This window comes from Stigmatopora argus, chromosome 10, assembly GCF_051989625.1.
Source record: "Stigmatopora argus isolate UIUO_Sarg chromosome 10, RoL_Sarg_1.0, whole genome shotgun sequence".
NCBI lineage: Eukaryota > Metazoa > Chordata > Actinopteri > Syngnathiformes > Syngnathidae > Stigmatopora > Stigmatopora argus.
Window position 1 is genome coordinate 16,273,076 of NC_135396.1, and position 25,391 is coordinate 16,298,466.

Consider the following 25,391-nt stretch of genomic DNA (forward strand, 5'->3'; position numbering starts at 1 on the left):
TCTCTCTTAAGGTAGAAAAATGGTTAAGAATGCCCAGAAAAGTGTTCCAAAAGCAGAGTAATAGTTTTTAAAACAGCATTTAATGATTAAATACAAATACTGGAGCTTTTCAGACATTAATTGGGGGTGATTTTCCCGGGGGAAAGACAGCTATAAACCTTGGCGCGACCAAATGCGACGACCATTTGCGAAAGGGCCTAAATTTCACTAAAACGGGGTAAAATACGCACTTATTGATGAAATACAAATACCGGAGCTTATCAGACATGACTACCGGGCTCTGGGGGTGATTTTCCCGGGGGAAAGACAGCGATAAACGTCGGTGCGACCAAATGCGACGATATGCGACGATATGCGACCATTCGCAAAAGTGCCAAAAATGCACTAAATGCGGTAAAATCAGCACTTAGTGATGAAATACAAATACTGGAGCTAAAATGACAGTCGATGGCAGCAGCTGATGTGTTAAATGAGTGCTCTTATTTCTCCCAGAGAGAATGAAGGTTCATTGGACGCCTATGACAGTCGATGGCAGCAGCCGATGTATTAAATGAGTGCTCTTATTGATATTTTGATATTAGATATTTAGATCGTTTCAACAGTATTTAGAGTCTAAAAACTGTTGAAACGATCTAAATACTGTCTAACTAAAAGTATACTAATACTTTTATTTGTTTGATAAAAATGACCAACTAATCTAAAGTATTTCAACATTGCAAGTTCTCCCAGAGAGAATGAAGGTTCATTGGACTGCTTCAATAAAAACACCATCTGTGCATTTGCTTTTTAATAAATCGACAGTAGATGGCAGCAGCCGATCAGGCGACCAAAAGGCGACAAAAAAGACCGGCGACCCAAAAGACGACCACCAAACTTCCGGGCGACCTACAGACCGCGACCAAAAGACCGGCGACCAATCGACCGTGTACCCAGACCACTACCTTGTTGATCTACCAATCTCAGACCTGTCAACCTCTGCCGATAACTGCCCTTATAAATGATTATGATTCCCCTTACAAACCCCCCAAAAACCTTACAAACACCGTACGAGTCGTACGGGGCAGTTATCGGCAGAGGTTGACAGGTACGCCTATCTGGCCGTCACTCTAAACTTTCACCCCAAACAAGAAGACTGATAAGAGATGCAGCCAAGAGGCCCATGATCACTCTGGATGAACTGCTGAGTTCTACAGCTGAGGTGGGAGAGTCTGTCCATAACAATCAGTCGTACACTGCACAAATCTGGCCTTTCTGGAAGTGTCAATAAGAAAGCCATTCCTCAAAGATATCCAGAAAGTCTTGTTTGCAAGGAAGAACAAAAGTATATCATCTAGAATTCTGACCCAAATATTATTACCTTTCGGGAGGTTTTCGACCAACTATCAAAGGAATGAAAAAAATCCTGCTTAAGTGTTATACCTAATTATTTGTAAATGATCAGGTTTTCACTCATTTCATTGTTTGTTCATCAGGTTTTCTCACGGGTTGCGCCTGGTTGTTTTTTGCAGGCATGAGCAGCCTCCGGATGACAGTAGCATTATTGCCTGACTCCACCGATATTCATTTCCCTGAAGTCATCACCTGCCACTTGCTTCTGCTGCTTCCCTTATACCGGCGGTACCCAATTGGAAAGCAAATGCACAACAGACTCCTTTGTGACATCAATCATGGTCATGGTGTTACCAAGACATTGAACACAAAACGCTGAGACATGCCTACTTGACATTGTTGGAAATTCCATCGTCCAGTTTGTAATTTTTATTCGCCTGTTCTGCACCACATAGCAATGAGGGGAATTTTTTTTTTGTGTACTTTGAGTTCCATTGAATTTTTAGGACCATTTGTTTGGTAAATGTGTAAAATGCACACTGAGTAAGGACAGGAGTAAGACTTATACACAGAAATAGATCACAAACATACCAGAGACACTTAAATACTATTGCTAAAAATATTAACGACTACAAAATGCAATTCCTAGCAAATTGCATGGGGATGCTTTGCTGTACCTTTTTCAGTCCCCTCCTTCTATATATATATATAATATATATATAGCAATATTTCTTGTGTGTATATGTATTTATATGTATATATACACACAACTAATAGGGTAATTTTGGGAGCAACTCTGTCGATGAGTTCAACAACATGGCTGTGCCACAAAAAAGTGGGGAGAGAAAAAAAAGATTTATGGAACAGTGCAAAGCAAATCATCCCCACAAATATGTAGTGTAGAAAAACAACAAAATTACACATTTTACAGACAAAAATATGGCAGGACAAATAAACTGAGCCCTGTAAGAGGTAAAGGAATAAAAATAAAAATAAACTTTTCTCATTTGTTGACGTGGTCTCAAGCTCCATGAAGATATGGAGCGCTACTTTACCTTACCCCCTAACAGACTGATTAAAAAATAAATAAATAAGGCAGCTTCTCTATGTGCTTGGCTCCTCAACAAGTGCAGATGTGTTCATCTGATCAGATGATATGTAAGCCAGTACATGAAAACCGGCTGGGCCACGGCTATACACATTGTGAGGTACATCCTCAGCTGGTTTCTGGTTCCTATCACCAGCCTCCCCTCTGCTGCCGCTTCGGACAAAAGCTTTAAACGCAGCGTGCGGGTCTGAAAATCCAAAACAAACGGTGATTATTTCAGGCAACGGTCAAAGTTTGTCATGTCACAGGATGGCTAAAATCACTCACACAGCGGCCAACCTCCGTCGACCCTATTTCCGGAGTTTTTCCGTAGTGAAAATCAATATTATAAAATGTAACCAAAAAAACGTAGGACAATTTAAATCAAACGGTTATTTTCATGTTTTTACATTACCGCATTTACTCGCATTTTAGCCGCTTTTGTCAGACAAAAAATGATGACTTAATCGAGGGTACGGCTTTATGCGCATAAAAAGACGACATACACGAAACTGCAAGTTGACTGCCATAAGACTATAACGTTATGACGCAACACAATGCAGCCGATACGGTCATTGATTTCAAAATAGAGAAAAGATAAACAGATAAAACACTAAACAAAATATAATTTGAAGTCTATGAATGAAATTCAAGAAAAAAAACGTATCTAGCGTAAAACGTGAAAAGAACTCACTGCTCGCTCGGGGTGCGGCCATTTAACCTAGGGCGGGGGGGTGCCATCTTACCTAGGGGGCGCTGCCGTTGCCGTCTTACCTAGTTAAACGTGCTTTGACTGGCCAGATGCGAGTAGCCTTGATTTTGAAATTTTAAAAAAATCCACTTAGATTTTTTTTCATTTGATTTCTTGTTCATTGTGACAACTATTGCAGTAATATGACCCATTGAAAGAATTGAGATATTTTGACATTAGAAGCAATATTGCTGCCACAACATCTTAAACTTCTGGTAAGAAAATTGTAATTCAATAAAGCAATTGATGTGGTAATCGCGGGAAATGCATTTTTGCACATTAGGCTAACAATGCATTCACAAATATGAATTATAATGGGTGTCTATGCTACAATAATTGTCAATTATCTTATGTTAAGTATCAAAAGTACAATCTCACTGCTGCAATGCCTTAGAATGTTCAGCAGGTGGCATTTTGGAATTCAGGACATTTAAGACACCATGTCAGCTCTCTGGTGTTTTTTATATGCTTTGTCTTTGATTTAAAGATAATATATTCAAAAATGTACAAAAATTGTCGGACAATGTTGTCATCAAGATAGACATTTCTTTTTTCAAATTGAATAATTTGATATTTTGCATTTGCAAAGACAGGCATTCTAACTTCCCTATGATATTGACCCTAATAATGTGCTTTTGATTCATACAGAATATAGAAATACCACGTGCGATGATTTGTCTTAAGATTTTTCCCATCAAAGTAATACAACTGTACTCCCCATTAAAACCATGAACATGGAGGTGAAAATTGTGAATCAGGGGGCGGCTTATACGCGAGAAATTGTAAAATCCAACAATTTCAAGGCAATTTTAAGGGTGCGGCTTATACAAGCAGGCGTTTTATATGAGGGTAAATACGGTAATTGGAATATTGTTTTTGCAAACTATTGAAAAAGTAAAGAATAATGAAAATAAGTATAAAAAGTGAACACGGTATAATTTGTTGATAATTTTTTGGCAAATTCAAATTTCTACACCATTAACATACGTTTTTCAGCTGGTCCCTTATGCAAATGCCGGTCCTTATGGAGACGACGACTTCAACATGGGATATTTCGTCGAATACGAACCAATAAACTTCTGTGAGTGTCTGGGTTTCTTACAAAAGTTTCATTCAAATTGCCATCATTTTGCGCTTATCCCAAGCAGGCATATTAATAAGAAATACGAGTGCTGTGTACTACTACTTCCTTTTGAACAACCCCGGAAATTATAGGATTTGTTTCAAAACAAAAGACTGGTGGTTTAGTCATCCTTAATAATACTTACTGTATTTTCTCACATATAAAACGCCTCTGCGTATAAACCGTACCCTTAAAATTGCCTTAAAATTGTTGAATTGAAACATTTTTTCTCGTGTAAGACACCCCCTGATTCACAATTTAACTTCTATATTCATGGCTTTAATAGGGAGTACAAACGTGTTACATTGAAGGGAAAATCTTGAGAAAATCGCACATGGAATTTCAAATCAAATCAAAAGCCTTTATTGTCATCATACACAGCTGCGTATAACAAAATTGGTGGTGCTACTCCTCAAAGTGCGTTTTCCCAGTAAAAAAAACAAATTGTAATATAAAAGTATAAAAAGTCACATCCCGGCTAGGTAAATTCTAAAATATTGCACAATCTAAGATATTGCACACCCCGAAGTTATTGCACAGAAGGGATTGTGTATCGTGCTAACGCAAGTTCAGAGTCTTGATGGCTGTGGGAAAAAAACTGTCCTTAAGTCTATTTGTTCCTCTGGTAGTGAGGCATCTGCGTTAACAGACACATTATTGTCATTGTAATTGGTAATATTTCGTATTCCCTGCCACATCTTTGGGGGATTTCCTGTGAAGTGCTCCTCAATTTTCCTGGTATATGCTGCCTTGGCTTTTTTAATGCCTCTCTTCAGCTCTGCTCTGGCAGCGCTGTATTGTACCTTGTCCCCTGACCTGAAGGCGGTTGCACATTATTTGGGTCAATATCAGAAGGAAGTTAACAGGCCTGTCTTTGTAAATGCAAAATATCAAATTTTTCAATTTAAAAATACAAATAAGTCTATCTTGACGAGAACCTGATGCTTTTTAAGTTACAATTTCCGTACCAGAGGTTTAAGATGTTGTGCCGGCCATATTGATTCTAATGTCGAAATATCTCGATGCTTTCGATAGTTCCTATTACAGTGGTACCTCGTCATACGACCGCTCGTCATACAAAATGCTCGTCTTACGGGGGAAATTTCGATCAAATAATTCGCCCGTGATGCGGTCAAAATTTCGTGTTGCGACCAAGCCAGGTGGCCATGGCATTTTTTTTGCATATCTTTCGTGTATAACAATGTCTACGAGCACGGAACTAATTAATTCAGACGAGTTTCTCATACGACCAGGAAACGCACAACGCACGGGCAAAAAGAGGGCTTTCTGGGTAATGAAGTATACTCGTGCACACAACACCCATAGGCAATGGCAACCTTTCTCAGAATAAAACTTCATAACCACAATCAATACGTGGGTAAGATCAACTATTGTATTTCCTGTTATTCTTTCTCAGGAAAGATGCTCCCGCGATCGTTCTTTAAAGACTATTTCTCGTTGGCAAGTGGTCGTGCGTTATCCTTTTGTGATGACATTTGTATGCGACATTATCGAAATATTTTGAAGGGTAGACAAAAACAAACAACTCTTGATGCGTTCGTTTTGAAGACTTCGGCGGAGCGGGCAGGTGGTGTCAACCCGTAGAACTACGTAAGGTAAAAAAGATTACAACAAATTTAGAATTTAGTTTTGTTTGAAGTTACATTAAACGTTGAGTGTCTGTATATAGTTATCCAAGTTAATTTAAATTTGTTTGTTCGTTTACGAGTGCATTGCTGCCGTGGATAAAGCCCCCCCGAGCAGCCCCCCCCCCGCCTCAGTGTATGCCGCTGTCTACACCCTCTGCGAAATGTGTCTAATTTTACTCCTATTAAACACATTATTACTATCAAACCACTCGTTATTTATTACTTTGTCAATGTAGGGCGAATTATAAGAAATAAAACATTTTTTTCAATCCAATATCCTGTTTTTGGTGTTTTTTTCAGAGAGTTGGAACGAATTAATTTGTTTCCCATTCATTTCAATGGAAAACTTCCGCTCGAGTTACGAGAATCTTGTCATACGAGCTCAGTCCCGGGAATTAAGCTCGTATCTCGAGGTACCACTGTACTGCAATAGTTGTCGCTTTCGAACAAGAAAGAAAAAAGAAAAAAATCAAAGCCGAATTTTGTTGTATTTCATAATCACAAATGTACAATCATTTCTTTTCTGTGTTCCGAAAGGGTGTTGCCTGCACGTAGACAAATTCAAAAAGGAAGTAACGTGAGCAGTACAACCAGGAAGTCTGTCTGTAGCGGTCTAGTGTTCACCAAGTTTCTGGGTGCAATAATAGCATGAGATACACATTACACAGATATTAAGGCTGATATTTTAATGATCGACCGCAAGACGAACACATCCATCAAGGCTACTCGCGTCTGGCCAGTCAGAGCACAGATACGTTGCAAGATACGTTTTTTTTCTTGAATTTCATTCATAGACGACAAAATCAATTTTGTTTAGCGTCTTATCTGTTTATCTTTTCTCTATTTTGAAATGAATGACCGTATCGGCCGCATTGTCTTGCGTCATGGAGTTTCGTCTTTGTCACCTTACAGTTTCGCGCATGTCAAGTCTAATTTATAAATAATATAAGCCATAAACTGGATTCAGTCATCATTTTTTTAGCAAGAAATACGGCTTATATACGAGAAAATACGCTACTTCCTGATTGCCACAAGGGACAGAGCAACATTGTGACTTTATCGCAACGACCCAAGAATGAAGTATTGAAGAAGAGTTGGGTCGACTTTCTCCAGAGTCAAACGCATTAAAAACTGTTAATTAATAAGGAGTCCACAATCTGCAGTGAACATTTTATAAAAGACAAGTTTGTTCACTATAACATGAAGAAAAATGGCTTAAAGCATTTTTTCTTCTGATTGAAGGGGCATTGCCGATACTGTATTAACCACTTTCTTCCTCGACTACGATGGTCAGCAGTAATAACAAGCTTAACACCCAAACAATTCATGCAAGTAGACGGTTGTGCAAGGTAATATGCAACTAAAGTTAACACTGATGTAACCAATGTGTCAATTCCATTCAGTTGATAAAGTACACTGATAATTCCAATTCGCAAAATACAAAGGGTGACATTACACAGATACACACATCCACGATCTATAACCATCAATATTATGAAACGTATTAAGGCTATTACCTCCATGTAAATTGACAATATTATCCAATATGTGTGTAGATTAGTGCTATGTTATAGTGGCCAGTCTATTGATTTATTATGTAGAAAAAGATGGATAAAATAGAGCAATGAGAGTAATGTTGGCAGTTCTCATTTGCGTCGGTGTATTATCATCTGTACTCATGTTTCTTTTAATTCATTCAAATTTCCAAGGTTGTTATAACAGTCTTTACTGTCGCCCATTCCAGCAATTTTTTTTACTTTGACTTTACAGCGCCTTTAAACATATTTTACACCTTATTAGACAAGTGACTATTTTTGTTCATTTAAAAAAATCATCTTAGATATCAACAAGAACATCTATATTCTATTTTTATATTATTTTTTTCATTGATTTTCTGAACTGCTTTATCCTGATTAGGGTCTCAGGAGGTGCTGGAGCCTATCCCCGCTGACTCCGGGCCAGAGTCAGGGGGACAACACCCAGTCGACCCAGTCGATCGCAGGGCACAAGGAGACGGAGAACCATGCACACTCACACCCATACCTAGGGGAAATTTAGAGTATCCAATCAGCCTACCATGCATGTTTTTGGAATGTGGGAGGAAACCAGAGTACCCGGAGGAAACCCACAGAGGCTCAGGGAGAACATGCAAACTCCACGGAGGTAGACTGACCTGGATTTGAACCCAGGACACCAGAGCTGTGAAACCGACGCACCTCTATTTTTATATAATGAATGTATAAATTAATATGGCAGTGAACGAGTGGTTAGTCCGTATGCCTTCGCAGGGTCAAGGATGCGATCCCAGGTTGGTCCTCACTGTGTGGAGTTTGCATGTTCTCCCTGGCTTGCGTGAGTTTTTATCCAGGTACTCTGGTTTCCCCCAACATCCCAAAAACATGGAGAGAAGGCTGGTTAAACACTCTAAATTGTCCCTATGGCTAAGTGTGAGCGTGAATGGTTGTGCGTCTCCTTGTGTCCTGTGATTGGCTGGCTAAGGATTCAGGGTGTCCCCCACATGGTGCCCTCAGTTACTTGGGATGGGCTCCAGTACCCCCCGCCAGGGTGAACGGTTTGGAAAATGAATGAATGAAATAAATTAATACAATGGTAATAAAATCTACATGAATGAAATCAAAATGAACAAAACAGAAACACACTGATACAGCCCCAAGTAACACTCTAAGTACCTTATTTTCACGACTATAAGGCGCACATAAAAGTCTGAAATTTTCTCCAAAATAGACAGGGCGCCTTATAATCCAGTGCGCTTTATATATGGACCAATACTAAAATTGTTATCACGATAAAATAAAATAAATCCGTCGATAGGGCAACTATGGCAAGCAGCCCCCGACTCTACTATTTTCCCGTAGATAAAGTACTGCGCAGTGACTGCTGAGATATATAGTTTTTTTGTCAATACACCCAATGGATTGTGGGCTGCCGATCGGCATCAACACTAGCTAGCTACTATTTGTGAATGGATTGTGGTCTGGCGATCGGCATCAACACAGTTGCGAAGCATGGAAGACAGCCTTGGAATACTAGTTACGCTAGCTACTATTTTTGAACGGATTGTGGCCTGGCAATCGGCATCAACACAGTTGCGAACCATGGAAGACAGCCTTGGAATAGTTATGCTAGCTACTAGCTAGCTACCATTTGCGAATGAATTGTGGCCGCCTGGACGAACGTATTAAACTCAGCGTTTTCGATGGACAATTGTTCAATTCGGACACAGAAAATGAAGACTTTGATGGTTTTGTGGGTGATGATGACGTGAGTACATTGTAAAATGGCTAAATAAAGTACAACCGAACTCAGTGTTGCTTATGTTGCCTTTTTAAAAACGTGTTTTTAGCGCGCGGGTGTAGCGTGCATTTGGTACATGTAGCACCAAATTAGTGTGTTCGCCGTTGTAGAATATTGATACTATTAGTCCAAAGTTATCACAGCCGTCAACCTGGGTGTATTGACAAAAGGACTATTTATCCCAGCAGTCACTGCGCACCGGAAATAGCGTCTGGGGCTGCTTTCGTAGACAGCGCAATTACGGTTCGATAATCATCCATAAATAATATATATATATATATATATATATATTCACGAAAAGTGGCAGGCAGCACCGGGCTTCTTACGCTACGATTTGTGAATGGATTGTGGCCGCCTGGGCGAATGTGTCTGCTTGCACGGTTGTTCGAGCTTTTGCCAAAGCCGGCATCATTTCTAAGGAGCCACATGGAAATGACGGTGACTCTGAGAACAAAGAGGGGGGACCCGGCATTTTGGAAGGCTCGTTTGGGCAATTGTTTAATTCGGACACAGAGAATGAGGACTTTGAGGGATTTGTGGGTGATGATGACGTGAGTGAGTTGTAAAATGTCTAAATAAAGTACAACCGAACTCAGTTTTGCTTCCATTGCCTTTTTAAAACGTGTTTTTAGCGTGTGGGTGTAGCGTGCAAGAACTATATTTCCCAGCAGTCATTGCGCACCGGAACCCGGAAATGGGCTGCTTCCGGTAGCCAGCGCTATTGCGTTTCGATGTTCATCCATATATAATATATATGCGTCTAATGAAACGGTGCATGCTTTGTGTGTCTAAAATACAGAAATAGCACTCGTTACTGACACTGCGGCGTAAAATACGATGCGCCGAATAGTCGTGAAAATACGGTACCTGATTTTTTTTCATCCTTTTGAACTCATTCTATGCCGTTAAAGGCAATAAACTTCCAATTAATTTAAACTGGTAAGACTGAGCGCTAATACTCATCTTTCAGTGCCATGGCGCCAGACATACAATCCATTTTGACTTGGAGGGGCTAATGAGGAAACATTAATGTCAGCCAATGAATTAATGAGAAAGTTCCCTATAAGATTTAAAGAAAAAGAGTTTTCCTTTTCTTAAACTCAAAATTTATAAAAGAGGCTTGCTCACAATTTCTTAAATTCATTCTTGTTCTTGGATGTTGTAGACATTTGTCTTGTCAATTGGTCATTTCGCCAGTCAAAAGCTATCCAAATTTGCTTTACTTATTTTCATAGTACTCGTGTCCCTAATCCTTCGGTGTTTACTGCAACCTGGAACCAAATGGTGGTAAGGGATGCTGCTTTAGGATTGATTGTTTTTTTTTTTGTTTGGAACAGACTGCTACTCACCATAAATACAAAGATGGCAGCACAGCACCACAATAGAGAGATGTAGTAGGCTAGCCTCCCAAATATTAGTCCTGCAACTACACCAACGATCATTCTGAAAAAGGAGACAAACAACACACAATTTAGACAATATGGAGCATGCCTGTGCTCTATTGTTCATGTGGATAATCTCTGGGTAATCAGTATACTTCCATGTTGCAGAAAGGTTAAATAAGGATTAAATTACCAATATACAAAGGGTCATGTACAAAGACTGAAGCACATACCCTACATATTTGTATCCAGCGAAGGCGAACAGATCAATGGTGGTGAGGTCGGTATTAACAGTCACAAGGTAGAGTGACAAGAGGACTGCCAAGACCTCCATTATGAGCCACACCAGTGCTGAGCTTGCTTGACCACCCAGGAGCTCGGGAGAAAACCTGAGTTTTTCAAATGAGTCACAAATGAGTCTAAAATAGGAATCAGAGAAAACAAACTATGTAAATGTGAAATGCAAAACAGGTTGTGAACAGGAGGAGCGAGTTATCACAACAATTGGAGTCACATGAAATCTGGAGTTGCCTTGAACATTTAATTAGAAGCAACTTCGCTCAGAGGACTCGTGGAATAGCATTTAATTTCTTGAAATTTCCATATAGGATCACGACTACCTGTTCTGTGTGCCCAGGGCCAGCCCTGCCACCAGCACGTACGTGATGAAGCCCATGGCGGGGATGTAGAGATCAGGAGCGTTGATATCAAAGCGTGGCGCCACGGGGGTATCCTGCTGATAGCTCACCTCCCAGTTCTGCAACACACAGGTCACGCACTATGAATGTTAACATATCTGAAAGTAATCAATGCAACCAGTCCACAAGTGTGGTCTAACACAGTGGTCCCCAACCACCGGTCCATGGACCGGTATCGGTCCGCGAGCCACCTAGTGGCTCCGTCAGAGTAAAAAATATTAACGTTTTCAATCTTGCCCTCCTACTTGAAATGAGAAAAGTTTTTATAATAATAATAATAATTGCTATTATGCTCGGGATGTCATTCTTACCAACCCCACCCCCACACAATTTTGTCTTAAGTTGCCGCGCTCCCCATTGGCCAGTCCACGAGAAAAAAGAAAGAGCTTTACCGGTCCGCGGTGAGAAAAAGGTTGGGGACCGCTGGTCTAACAGACAAACAGGAAACGTAAACCTCAATTATAGCAGAAATAATGGAACCAAAGTCTCATGTGTAGGTTGTCATTTCATAGATTTATACCTCATGAGGTTCTGGAAGAAACAGTAAACATCTAGGGAGGAGCTCTAAAAATAGGACTTTTTTTAAATTAGCCCACCTACCTCATGCATGTAAGGGAAAACTAGAAGACCCAGCTTCTTTCCCACGTACACTGTATCTACTGCAAAGTAGTATTTCAACTTGGAAATTGGGATAAATCTGTCCAGCTACCAAACACAAAAAGACTGAAGTCATCTTTCGTTTCAAAAAGAGGCAAAAATCTTTGAGTCACTCTTACATTCTTGTCCATCATTTCCCTTCCTCGAGATGCCAGCGAGCTGCCATAAGCCATGGCGAGATTCGACATGGGGTCTGAAAGCATGGAGTGATCCGGAAAACCTGCTGCCTGAGGCCCGCTATGTTGTTTCCTGTCAACAGAATTTCACTTTCACTGTAGGCAAATTGGCGGCCCGGTAGACGAGTGGTTAGTGCGGCGGCCTCAGAGTTCTGAGATCGAGGGTTCGATCGGAGGTCCAGATCCTCCTGTGGGGAGTTTTAATGTTCTCCCTGAAATTGCGTGGGTTTTCTCCAGTTTAATCCCACATCCCAGAAACATGCATGGTAGGCTGGTTGAACACTCTAAATTCCCCTTATGAGTGTGAGCGTGTAGTTCTCTATCCCCGTCACCTGCGAATGGATGACCAAACATTCAGGGTGTCCCCCGCCTGGTGCGCCTATTTAGTTGGGATAGGCTTCAGCACCCCTTGCGACGGTTGTGAGGATAAACAGGAGGGAAAATGAATGGATGTTGTAAAATAGGATTTTCGGTACAATTTTTAAACTCAGTAAAATGTTTTAATACTTTTTGTGGTTCCCCATGTTTAAATACGTATATTTCATTTTTTTAATGTTATTTAATCCGGGACCATTTTTTAATGAAGAGAATCCTTAAAATGTCTGCTGAGTTGAGCCGATGGTTCGCAACTGTCAACACTGCTGCACCTACGCACACTCATTCATGTGCTCTTCATAAAACAAACATAGTTGGCTTGTCCACCCGCAGGTCCAAATCGCCAGTGGAGGTGCTCTTTGTTGTGTCCGAGTCGAAGGTTTCTCGGCCTTGCCGCTTGAGCTCCAGCAACATTGAGCCCGCACTTGAAGAAGCGGGCTAAGACATCACCACCACTGTTCCCCGGGCGGCGCCTCATAGACACGGACGCTGCCAGGGTCTGCCAGCAAAAACCAGCCTACAGACGGCCCACCCCCTAGTCCAAGTACCTGCCACAGCTAGACGTGGCAATCCACTTTTGAACTGCACCAGTGCAGCTTGTAGCAGATATTTCTTTGTACCATGACATTGCAAAGTTCACATGCCAGAGCAGCCAAACATCAAAAATCATATTTCGTAGGGAGCAAAAAGAAATTTCAAAAATGTTGTGACCCTTTTTCCTAGTGGCATTTACTAGTGACTCGTAGAAAAATAGAATGCTTTTCAAATGGTTTCCTTTTTCAATTGTTAATTCTTGCAAAGAAATAAATATAAACAGCAAATCAACTATTACTCACTTTTGTTTCGTAAAACAAGTATGCACTGCTTGAAACAACTGATGAGAATACAGTCATACCTCTACTTATGAATGCCACTAGGTCAAAAATGTTCAGGTTACAAAACCTTTTGAGATGCAAATGAGTGCCTCAAGATACAAAAACAAGATCCAAGTTACGAAAATGTCAATATGTTTCCTGAATTCGTTATTTTATCTTGAAATTGTCATCGATGCATTGCTTCTTGCTTGACAGTTTCACTACACTCTACTGCGCTCTCATTGGCTGTCTCACAACAAATCTACATGTTTATTTGATTTCCGTTTGTTGTTGTATGCTTGATCTTATGCTTGGAAGAAGCTGTGGCCGAGTGCCTTTGACTGACTCGCAGTCACAACTCTTCATGTTTCAAGATTTTCTTATGTTTTTTGACTGCCGTTCGTCGTTGTGTGCTTGAACTTTTACTTGGAGCAAGCTGTTGCCCCCGAGTTTTTGGGATGCGGGAGGACACCCCTCATCTAGAGGGCTGCCCACGAACAGTTATTTAAAGATTTTTAAAAAAGGCATGTAAAAACATTAGCTTGGGCATTCCAGGTATACGAACCACCACAGCGCCAAAATACAAATTGATTTATTGAGGTTCTACCTGTGCAAGAATACTGCGGTTAAACACTTATTTTTGTTTAGGCATTTAAACTTGTCCAATCTATCAATCACCAAGGTACCAATGGTAAATCCCATGACAGTTAGATTTGATCCACTTATTAAATAAATATACAGTAATACCTTGAGATACAGGCTTAATGCGTTCCGGCACTGAGCTCGTATGCCAATTCACTCGTATCTCAAATCAACTTTTTCCCAAATAAAATAACTAAATACAAATGAATCCTTTCCCACACTGAAAAAAAAACCATCTACAAAAAGGATATTACATGGAAAAACATGTTTTTAATTGTTGTAATTTTCCACTTACGCTCACAAAGTAACAAATACCTATCTAGTGGTTATGATCTGCATGTGACATTATTATGTACAGTACTGTATAGAGTTCCTACCTTCAAGACAGACGGTAGCGGTTTATGGCGGTGTGTGCGGCAGAGGAGCAGAAAGGGCAGGAGACTCGACGCAACACGTTAGGTTCGCTATGCTTTTGTGACACCACTACTACATAACAAACTTAAATTTAACTTAAATGAACTTTGCTTATTATACACACACTAAGTTTTAATCTTACGTTGACCAGTCAGCTTAGTCACATTTACCGTATTTATTCGAGTATAATGCGCAAAATTTCGTACCAAACAACTGAAGCAAAGTTTGGGTGCGCGTTACACACGAATCCCTGTGAAACACTGCCCTCTGCCGGTAAAAAGTCCCATCTGCAGCCATTATATATGAGAAACATAAAACCTGTCTTTGTCCGCCAGATGGCAATAATCTACCTTCTTTTACAAAAGCCAGCCCTCTCCAAATAGCCTTCAGCAAGTTTATAGTGTACAGTGGTACCTCGTCACACGACCGCTCGTCATACAATATTCTCGTCTTACGACGGAAATTTCGATCGAATAATTCGCCCGTCATGCGATCAAAATTTCGTGATGCGACCAAGCCAGGTGGGCATGGCACTGTCTTTTTTTGCATATCTTTCGTGAATAACAATACATATCTATGAGCACCGAATGAGTTATTCAGACCAGGAAACGCACAACGCGCATGCGCGGGGAAAAGAGGGCTTTCTGGGTAATGAAGTATACTCGTGCACACAACGCCGACAGGCAATGGCACTCTTTCTCAGAATAAAACTTTACCCACAATCAATACGTGGGTAAGCTCAGCTGCTGCATTTCCTGTTATTTTTATCTAATACGAGGAGTATTATATTACTTTTCGTTCGCTGCTCATAAGAACATCAGGGGCACTGGCTCGCAACTCCCCGCAATAGCATCCCCGGTAGCAACTCTATCATAGGCGCCGTTCAAAGCGGATGCGACCACAGATGCTACAAGCTAAAAGGGAGCCGCTAGCCAGCGCCCCCGAAGCTCCCATGAGCAGCGGAGCGATCGCTGATAAAAGACTGCTGCTCGTTGGCAAGTGGTCGTGCGTTATCCGATTGTGAGGACATTTGTGTGCATAATTTTCGGAATATTTTGAAGGGAATAGTACAACAGCAAACAACAGCCCATTGATAGCGAACGTGAGGGTGGAGTGTTTGTTCCGTTTACGAGTGTGTTGTGGAGAAAAAAAACGAAGCCCCCCGCCCCTTTTGTGCCCCTCTCCCCTCGGCGAAATCCGCCCAATTTTAGTTAGATTAAACACATTTTATTTCTATTAAACCACTAGTTATGTGTTACTTTGTTAATAGATGGGGAATTAGAAGAAATTTAAAAAAAATTCCAATCCAATATCCTGTTTTTGGTGTTTTTTCAGAGGGCTGGAACGAATTAATTTGTTTTCCATTCATTTCAATGGGAAACGTCCGCTCGAGTTACGAGAACCTCGTCATACGAGCTCAGTCTCGTAACGGATTACGATCGTATGTCGAGGTACCACTGTAATAGTAAATAAAAATATAATATGATGAAAAATAAAAAAAAAGGTGCTCCAGAGAAACGAGTCCGCCCAGGGAGCGCTATCTTCGCTCAAGAAGAATGGAATCAATTGTTTGGTGAATCTGATGATGATCCAGACTTTGAAAATGTTGAAATATTATGATAAATTAGACTAAGTATTTAAAATTGTAAATTCCATTTGAGAATTGTGTTCATATTTGTAGTTTTACCAGGTTTCCCTACCATACGTTGTGAATAAATGTTTTGTCGTGGCGACATGTGTTCAGCATTTGCCAGTTGCCAGTACAATATTATACTCGAATAAATACGGTATTTCATGCTTGTCATCACATGCTTTTTCTTCTCACTACTCTTCATTTCATTAGCTTGCTTTGGACCCATTGTTTTTTCACTTAATTCTGCACTGATTAACGTAAAAAAAAAAAACATAAAAAATGCAAACTGTACGGTCGATGCTCAGAACGATACTGTCCTCATAAGCAGCTTCTCGTGTACTCGGCCACCTGGCGGCCGCATCGGGATCCGTCTCGTATGCTCGTATCTCAAATTTGTCTCGTATCACAGGGCGAAAATTTGCTCGGAATTTTCCTCGTATCTCAAATTTCCCATATATTGGGTGGGACACTTGTATGCCAAGGCATTATTCTATGTCGTGCATTTTAATATGAGACTTGAGCTGGGAAACAGTGCCCTCCTGTATACAAACACGATTACAATACGCCCACATTATGTTGGGTGATTAGAATACAGTGGTACCTCGTCATACGACCGCTCGTCATACAAAATGCTCATCTTACGGGGGAAATTTCGATCGAATAATTCGCCCGTGATGCGGTCAAAATTTCGTGATGCGACCAAGCCAGGTGGCCATGGCATTTTTTTTGCATCTCTTTCGTGTATAAAATATGTCTACGAGCACTGGTGGGCGGACTTTGCATTTCCACACCCGTTTTTCCCCCCACTTGGTCTACATTTACATACGAGGTAAACAATACGTATTACTATGGATCGGCAAAGTTTTGCTAAGAAAAGGCGACCGTTGACAATGGACATGAAACGCGAAATAATTGAAAAACATGAGCGTGGGGTTAGGGTTACCGAGCTCGCTCGGCAATACGTCAACCATATCCTCCATCCTTAAGCAGAGGGACGCTATTAAGGAGAAGAGGCCTACCAAAGGACTATCTATCATTTCCCACCGGCGCAGTGACATTCACGACGAGATGGAGAACCTTCTTTTATTGTGGATAAAAGATAAACAATTAGCAGGAGATAGCCTGGCCGAGTCTACCGTTTGTGAAAAAGCCAGCCGAATTTACATAGATTTGATATCAACGAAAGGAGAGCCTTCAACAACTTCACAAACATTTAAAGCGAGTCATGGCTGGTTCGAAAAATTTAAAAAACGATCTGGAATACACTCTGTAATCCGACACGGAGAAGCGGCGAGTTGCAATTCGAAAGCTGCGGTGGAATTTATCAAGACATTTGCCTTGATTATCGCCCAGGAAAATTACACCCCCCAGCAAGTTTTCAAATGCGATGAAACTGGTCTTTTTTGGAAAAAAATGCCCAGGCGGACATTCATCGTGGCAGAAGAGAAGGCATTACCGGGACACAAACCTATGAAAGACCGCTTAACGCTAGCGTTGTGTGCTAATGCCAGCGGTGACTGTAAAATTAAGCCGCTACTGGTGTACAATTTATTCAAGAAATGCTTCAATGTGACAGATGACACAGAGCTAACCCTTCGTGAATTTTGGAAAGAGCACTTTAATATTGTCCATTGCTTGAAAATTATTAACCATGCATGGCAGGGCGTCACACAACGAACTCTTAATTCAGCATGGAAAAAATTGTGGCCAGCTTCCGCTGAAAGTGACTTTGGAATAGCAGCCCCTGCTGCACATGATGAACTCGTGGATGATATCATGTCGCTTGGAAATTCCTTGGTGCTGGAGGTTGATGAGGCAGATGTGAATGACCTAATCGCCGAGCACCACGAAGAACTCATGACACAGGATTTAATCGACCTACAGGAGCGTGAACATTTGTTGCCGGAACTTAATAGCGAGGAGGCGGTGGAAGAGGCGGCTACAAAAGATATCAAAGACATGCTCGCGAAGTGGCAAGAGGTTTCGGATTTTATAGAAAAGACTCACCCTGACAAACTGGCAAGTGGTCGCGCATCATCGTATTATGATGACATTTGTATGCGACATTATCGAAATATTTTGAAGGGTAGACAAAAACAAACAACTCTTGATGCGTTCGTTTTGAAGACTTCGGCGGAGCGGCCAGGTGGTGTCAACCCGTAGAACTACGTAAGGTAAAAAAGATTACAACAAATTTAGAATTTAGTTTTGTTTGAAGTTACATTAAACGTTGAGTGTCTGTTTTTTAGTTATCCAAGTTAATTAAAATTTGTTTGTTCGTTTACGAGTGCCGTGGAGAAAGTCCCCCCGAACAGCCCCACGCCCGCCCCCTCCGCCTCCGTGTGTGTCGTCTCTCCCCTCCGCGAAATGTGTCGAATTTTACTCCTATTAAACACATTATTACTATCAAACCACTCGTTATTTATTACTTTGTCAATATATGGCGAATTATAAGAAATAAAACATTTTTTCCAATTCAATATCCTGTTTTTGGTGTTTTTTCAGAGAGTTGGAACGAATTAATTTGTTTCCCATTCATTTCAATGGGAAACTTCCGCTCGAGTTACGAGAATCTCGTCATACGAGCTCAGTTCCGGAACGGATTAAGCTCGTATGTCGAGGTACCACTGTACATAACTGCTGAGCTTTGTCGGTGGCTTGAAGGGGAAAAAAAGGTAGATTGAGCGAGGTTAGCTCCTTGAAAAGTAGATTTTGGAGCAAAAAAAGCTTGAACACCCCAACTTTAAGTGTTAGTGTTTTGACTTCAGATTATTTTGAAGGAACATAAATTGGTTAATATGTCCATCTTTCAGCACACTTCATTTGTGCAGTTTTTTTCCGGTAGGTTGCAAAGCAGAGCGGCTGCGTGCTGGTAACTAGTGGACGGGAAGTGGAAGTGCAGTACCTATTGTTTATTTCCAACAAAAACACTCGTGTAAAAATGATTAAAGACAAATTTTATATCAAAACGAGAACTATGCAACGTACTATCACGATATATTGCAAAATCAACTTTTTAAAACAACGTTACTAATTACAGAGAGTTAAAGGAATATAATGTTTCCACTGTTGACCTGTTAATTCTGTTGTGCTTTTCAATGGACAGATGAAAGAACGGGTGTGTATGGATGTGGCTTTCTGAATTCGTGTGTCGGGCCTCACATCAGGTGGGATGTCTCTGAACCACAGCCACTTGTGTCTTCAAACAACTGGTTGCCATCGGAAACTTCCATGGAGCTATTTCGTAGACGTACATTGGGCTCTGGGTGAAGAGGAAAGGAAAGTCAGTACAATTATGTTGTTCTTTCATCCTTTTAGTTTTTGTTTTTTTGCAAACCATCCACAAAGGCAGTAACAAGCAGTTCACAAATTTGTAGCATTCTGCTGACATACGTATCTTGCGCTTTTTTACTGGCATGTGTTCTCTGCAGCGTCTCTGTTATTTTTCCCTGGCCTGTTCAGCTGCTCAGACTCAAATAATGGGAATCTGAGTCTGTGGCTAAAGTAGACCAGGGTGATAAAACAATAAAAAAAATTATCATCAAATAATTTTTGTTCAAAATAATAATAAACACTTCCGATAAATTCAAACTCCAATTACACCACGATCTTTGAAGGTCCGATACCCGGTTGCAGAAACTGGCTCTTTGGATGTGGAATGTTACCTCTCTGGTTGGGAAAGAGCCTGAGCCCTTGCGTGAGGTTAAGAAATTTTGGCTCGATGTAGTTGGGCTCACCGCCACGCACAGCTTGGGTTTGGGTACCACTCCTCTCGAGGGGGGTTGGACACTCTTCCACTCTGGAGTCGCTCGCGGTGAGGTGCCGAGCGGGTGCGGGCATACTTATTGCCCCCCAGCTCGGTGCCTGTATGTTGGGGTTTACAGACGAGAGTGTAGCATCCCTCCGTCTTCGGGGGGAGGGACGGGCCCGGCCTGTCGTTTGTGCGTATGCACCAAACAGCAGTGCAGAATACCCACCCTTTTTGGAGTCCTTGGAAGGTGTGATGGAGACTCCCTTGTTCTGCTGGGGGACTTCAATGCTCACGTGGGCAATGACGGTGGGCCAAATACTTTGGAGACCTCCTCAAATCCACCGACATGCTTTCTCTGATTTCTGGGGTTGAAGTCACTTTGGTTGTGAAAAGGCTTCTTGGTGGCAAGACCCCGGGGGTGGATGAGATCCGGCCGGAGTTTCTAAAGGCTCTTGGTTGTGGGGATGTCTTGGTTGACACGCCTCTGCAACATCGCGTGGAGATCGGGGATAGTGAGCCTGGATTTGCAGACTGGGTTGGTAGTTCCTTTATTTAAAAAGGGGGACCGCAGGGTGTGTTCCAATTATTGGGGAATCACACTCCTCAGCCTCCCCAGGAAGGTATATTCCGGGGTACTGGAGAGGAGGATCCACCAGGAGGTAGAATCTCGGAGTCAGGAGGAGCAGTGATGTTTTCGTCCTGGCTGTGGAACCGTGGATCAGCACTACACCGTCAGGAGGGTGCTCGTGGGGCATGGGAGTTCGCCCAACCAGTCTACATGTGCTTTGTGTACTTGGAGAAGGCGTCCAACCTTGTACCCCGGGGATTCTTGTCGGGGTTACTCTGGGACTTTGGAGTTTCGGAACCCCTGATACGTGGGGTCTGGTCCCTTTATGACTGGTGTCAGAGTCTGGTGCGCGCAGCCGGCAATAAGTCGGATCCGTTCCCAGTGGGGGTTGGACTCCGCCAGGGCTTCCCTATATCACCGATTCTGTTCATCACTTTTATAGACAGAATATCTAGGTGCAGCCGTGGCGTTGAGGGGCTCTGGTTTGGTGGCCTCAAAATTGCATCCCTGCGTTTTGCAGATGATGTGGTTCTGTTGGCTTCGTCAAGCCATGACCTGCAACACTCGCTGGAGCAATTCGCAACCGAGTGTGATGATTAAATACTAATATTTGTATTTAATCATTAAACGCTGTTTTCGGCTGGATTTGACCGAATTTGAGAGCATTTTGAGCTGTTTGGCGAATGGACGTATATAGACGTTTTTTTGCCCCCATCGCGGGACAGTTTACCGAGGAATTCACTTCCCTGGGCTCGGTTCTAATGTCCAAAGAGCTCCAGTATTTGTATTTAATCATTAAACGCTGTTTTTGGCTGGATTTGACCCGATTTCTGTCATTTTATGGCTCGGTTCTGCTACATCTGCCCGCCCAAGAGTGCTTATTCCCGGGCTGCCATGCCCGCCCAAGAGTGCTTATTCCCGGGATGCCATGCCTGCCCAAGAGTGCTTATTCCCGGGATGCCATGCCCGCCCAAGAGTGCTTATTCCCGGAATGCCATGCCCGCCCAAGAGTGCTTATTCCCGGGCTGCCATTGACGGTAGACTAATAAATTGAGATTGATGAGCGGCAAAGGGAAATGAATCATTGATTTTTACTATAATTTGGACAACGCCGGCGGCGGGCCGGATTAAAAATCCTAACGGTCCGTATATGGCCCGCGGGCCGAGGTTGAAAACCTTGTACACACACGATCCGGGGGCGGGGCGAGCGCGCGAATCCCGTTTCGGCGAAACCTCCGTCATTGAAAAACTATAAGGTGTACGATAAACAGAACACAATCACCTATAACTTCCGTTAATTTGGTGTCAATACGTGAAATGGCTTTGGAGCTATTGAAATAAATATGTGCTAATAACAGTAATAAATTTATAATTAATAAATGGAATGTGTCACTGAAAAACTAAAAGGTGTACGATAAACAGGTGGTGCGCTCTCAACAACGTGGCGCTGAACATCTTCAAAACCTGAAAACTCATCCTGGACTTCCGACGGAACAAGGCCGCTCCGTCCCCCCTGTATATCAACGGGGAATGTGTGGAGCGAGCGGAGACTTTAAAATTCATGGGGGTCCATATCTCTGCTGATCACACTTGAGCGGCAAACACCACAGCACTAGTCAAGAAGGCACAGCAGAGGCTACATTTCCTGAGAGTACTCAGCAAGGAGCAACTAAAGACCAACCTGCAGAGGGTGATCAACACAACCGGAAAGATCATCAATTGCTTCCTACTAACCCTGTCCAGCATCTACAAATCCCAGCTCCACCACTTCAATCTGCTGCCCTATGCCAGGCGCTACATGGCCATAACAACCAAGACAAACAGACTCAAGGACAGTTTCTTCCCAAGAGCCGTCACCATAATCAACTCGAGTTCTGCACCTAGGAGGACCTAATCAAGACTGACTGCTAACCACTTTCGTCACTTTATTCCTACTTATTTATGTGACCACTTATTCACGTGACTACTTATCTATGTTGACTACTACTCATTATTATTGACTACTTATTTATCTATTACTTGTCTATTGATTATTTATTTATCATTACTATAAATTGATTATCTAGCTGTTTGTTTGTTGTTGAGTCCTCAGACTCAGCGAGTGATGCGCTCGCAACAACTTGGTGCTGAAAGTCTCCAAAACCAGACAACTCATCCTGGACCTTTGACGGAACAAGGTCATTCCGCTCTGGTGATCTCACTTGGACTACTTATTTATATATTACTTATTTTTTTATTATTTATTTGTCTGTTTGCTTGTTGCTATTTGTACACTTCGCGGTGAAGCTTTAAATCTCATACTTGTATAATGACAATAAAAAGTATTCAATTCGATTCGATTGTGTTGATTTGGGCTTAATAGATCAAATGGCCTGGGATCCATTGAAGACATTTGGCGCAAATAACAGTAAGAAATTAATAATGAATGATGTTTCAGTGCCACTGGGAGCACGGGGTGCTGGCATAGAATGAGCATGTTTCAGAGCCATTGACGGCAATGGTGCAATGCTGAACTAGGAGGACCTCCAAATTCAAATAGATTAATAAACCTCTTTGGCCGTCAATAGCAGCCAATGAGTCAAAGCCGCCCTTTACGAAGAATATTAGCAAGAGATGGGTGGCTGCTCTTTTGTATTATCAGGTATAGTTGCGTAGTAGAGAATTTTTTTTAATCAGTTAAGGCAATTATTGCACATTTAATTATGCTTATCGGTGATGATTGTTGTAATCTTAATGCTGGTTTATAGCAATTACCACGACTGACCAGCTCACTCTTACAATCTTGTCTTGTCTGATCGTTAGAAAAGCAGCTCAAAAGACGACAAAAGTAGCTAGAAATAATTTGATTATTGAACCCGTGGACGTCACTTACGATGTCTGAAGCCTTTCTGTGTCAGAGTATATTCCATTTCTGTCTGCTTCAGTTAGATCGCCGGTGTCGACGGGGGTCTCAAGTTATTAGCTAGGAAGAAGAGAGCGATGCAGTAGTAGATAGTTGTAGGTTGCATGGACATATTGTCTATGAAGCTAGATGTCTAATGGCGGAGTCAAAAGAGCAAGTAAATAACGGCCATCTTGCGTCGATGAATTTCTCTCAGAGCTGCCAACCTCCGTTGCCCCCATTTCAGGAGTACCCTTGTCCAATTTTCGGATTATTTCCGGAGTGAATGCGATTCACGCAAAATCGATATAAGATGTAAAAAAAGAGCCTAGGACAATTTAAATCAAACTGTTATTATCATGTTTTTACATTAATTGAAATATTGCGTTTTTTCAAACTACTGAAAAGTACAGCATCATGAAAATAAGTTTATCTTTGTGTTTGGGTCCTTTACGTGCGTTTTACAGTCACTAATTCCACCATGTTGCACAGTCCAGTGGCGGGCCGTCAGGGCCTTCAAGGCCTTCTCTGCTGGCCTAAGAAATATCTTAATCATATTATATTTTGTCCATCAATACTTATTATTCCAAATGGTCTGTTAGCTTCCTTTCATTGCTTTTCCCCCTGGTTGCACTGCTTCCGGATGTGTGTTTTCATATTGACGCATTTAACCAATCACATTTCAGCCATTATTTGTTGCCAGATCAGATCTGCCTCAAAGCCTTTACAATCAGTTCTGCGGGGTCTGCTGCATTAAACTAGACTGTTGCTTTTAACCAATCAGATTTCGAGTTGGCAACCCCACAATGATTTTTCATAGGCGTTAGCATTTTGCTGGCTGGGATATGTCATTGCTTTCACCAACTATGATTGGCTAGTAGGCGGGCCAAAGCAGTACCCGAGGCAGCCGAGATCGCAAACTCCACCCACAATGGCCGACAGAAGCAAAAACAAATGGATTCTGTTTGCTCACAAAGCTATTTTCCAGACAGACTTTTCCAGAAAAAAATGGACATCATTAAGAAAGGGCGTCAACTCCGAAGCTAGCAAGCCTGTTACAGCCGGGAAAATGGTGTGTGCGGGACTTTCAGTGCGCTAACTTAGCTGCACCACCAAATAGAATATTGTTGTGTTGATTTAAAGCCATTTTCAAAACGGACTATGCCGGAAATATGACAGGACAGGCTCGACTTTCATCATTAGCTTGATGGCCATAGGAAGGCAGGAAGAAAGAAAGGAGGATGGATATTGTGTACAGTTAAAAATAATTTTTGGTGAGTATAATATGGCTATATTCCTAAATAATATTTCAATTGTGGGCCCGGTTCTGATATCTGAAAAGCTCCAGTGTTTGTATTTAATCACTAAATGCTGCTAGGATGTGGATTTTTACCCCAGTTTAATTTTTGACGTTTCGCCATTGACGTCCATCGCTGTCTTTTCCCGAGGAAATCACCCCCCTGGCCTGGTTGTAATGTCTCAAAAGCTCCAGTATTTGTATTCAGTCAATAAATGCTGCTAGAAAGTGGATTTTACCTAATTTTAGTGCATTTTTTGTCATTTCACGTATGGACGTATCGACGTTCATTGCTGTCTTTTTACCGGGGAAATGATACTCCGGGCCCGGTTCTGATGTCTAAAAAGCTCCAGTATTTGTATTTAATCAATAAATGCTGTTTTCGGCTGGATTTTACCCCATTTTAGGGCAATGTTTGCCCGTACGCCATTGACGTTCATCGCTGTCTTTTCCCGGGAAAATCGCCCCCTGGCCTGGTTTTAATGTGTGAAAAGCTCCAGTATTTGTATTTAATCATGAAATGCTGCTAGGAAGTGGATTTTACCCCATTTTTGTGCATTGATTTATTGATTATTTTTTATGTGTCGCAGCTCTAGCTGCAGTAGAGGTTTTATAGCCATAAAATAGTTTTTGAGGGTTGGATTGATACGTTGAAGGCGCTACGAGAAAATGCACCGACCGCCACTGTTGCACACTGAAGTTGCACTTGCATGTTGTGCAAAGTGAAATTGTTTTTCCTTTCGGAGATGGCGTAACCATGGGCTATTTCGTCGAATAAGAAGCAATATTAAAGTTTTACGGCTGCCTGG

The 25,391-nt window shown here is 41.7% G+C and overlaps 1 protein-coding gene across 3 annotated transcripts; it reads right to left on the reverse strand.

The window, feature by feature from the left end:
- Positions 1-1,719: 1,719 nt before the first annotated feature.
- On the reverse strand, positions 1,720-23,544 carry yif1b (Yip1 interacting factor homolog B (S. cerevisiae)). 3 transcript variants are annotated; one of them, XM_077611484.1, is made up of 8 exons: positions 23,277-23,544; positions 19,248-19,347; positions 12,111-12,240; positions 11,935-12,039; positions 11,257-11,393; positions 10,870-11,055; positions 10,604-10,697; positions 1,720-2,624 (listed from the first exon to the last, which is right to left on the reverse strand). In XM_077611484.1, the coding sequence occupies exons 1-8, from the start codon at positions 23,311-23,313 to the stop codon at positions 2,469-2,471; spliced, it is 945 nt and encodes a 314-aa protein (XP_077467610.1). In that variant the 5' UTR covers positions 23,314-23,544; the 3' UTR covers positions 1,720-2,468. The 3 variants fall into 3 exon arrangements, with proteins under 3 accessions (XP_077467610.1, XP_077467611.1, XP_077467612.1); XM_077611485.1 differs by having other exon boundaries at positions 10,870-11,025; positions 23,277-23,539; XM_077611486.1 differs by lacking the exon at positions 23,277-23,544 and having other exon boundaries at positions 19,160-19,303.
- Positions 23,545-25,391: the final 1,847 nt, after the last annotated feature.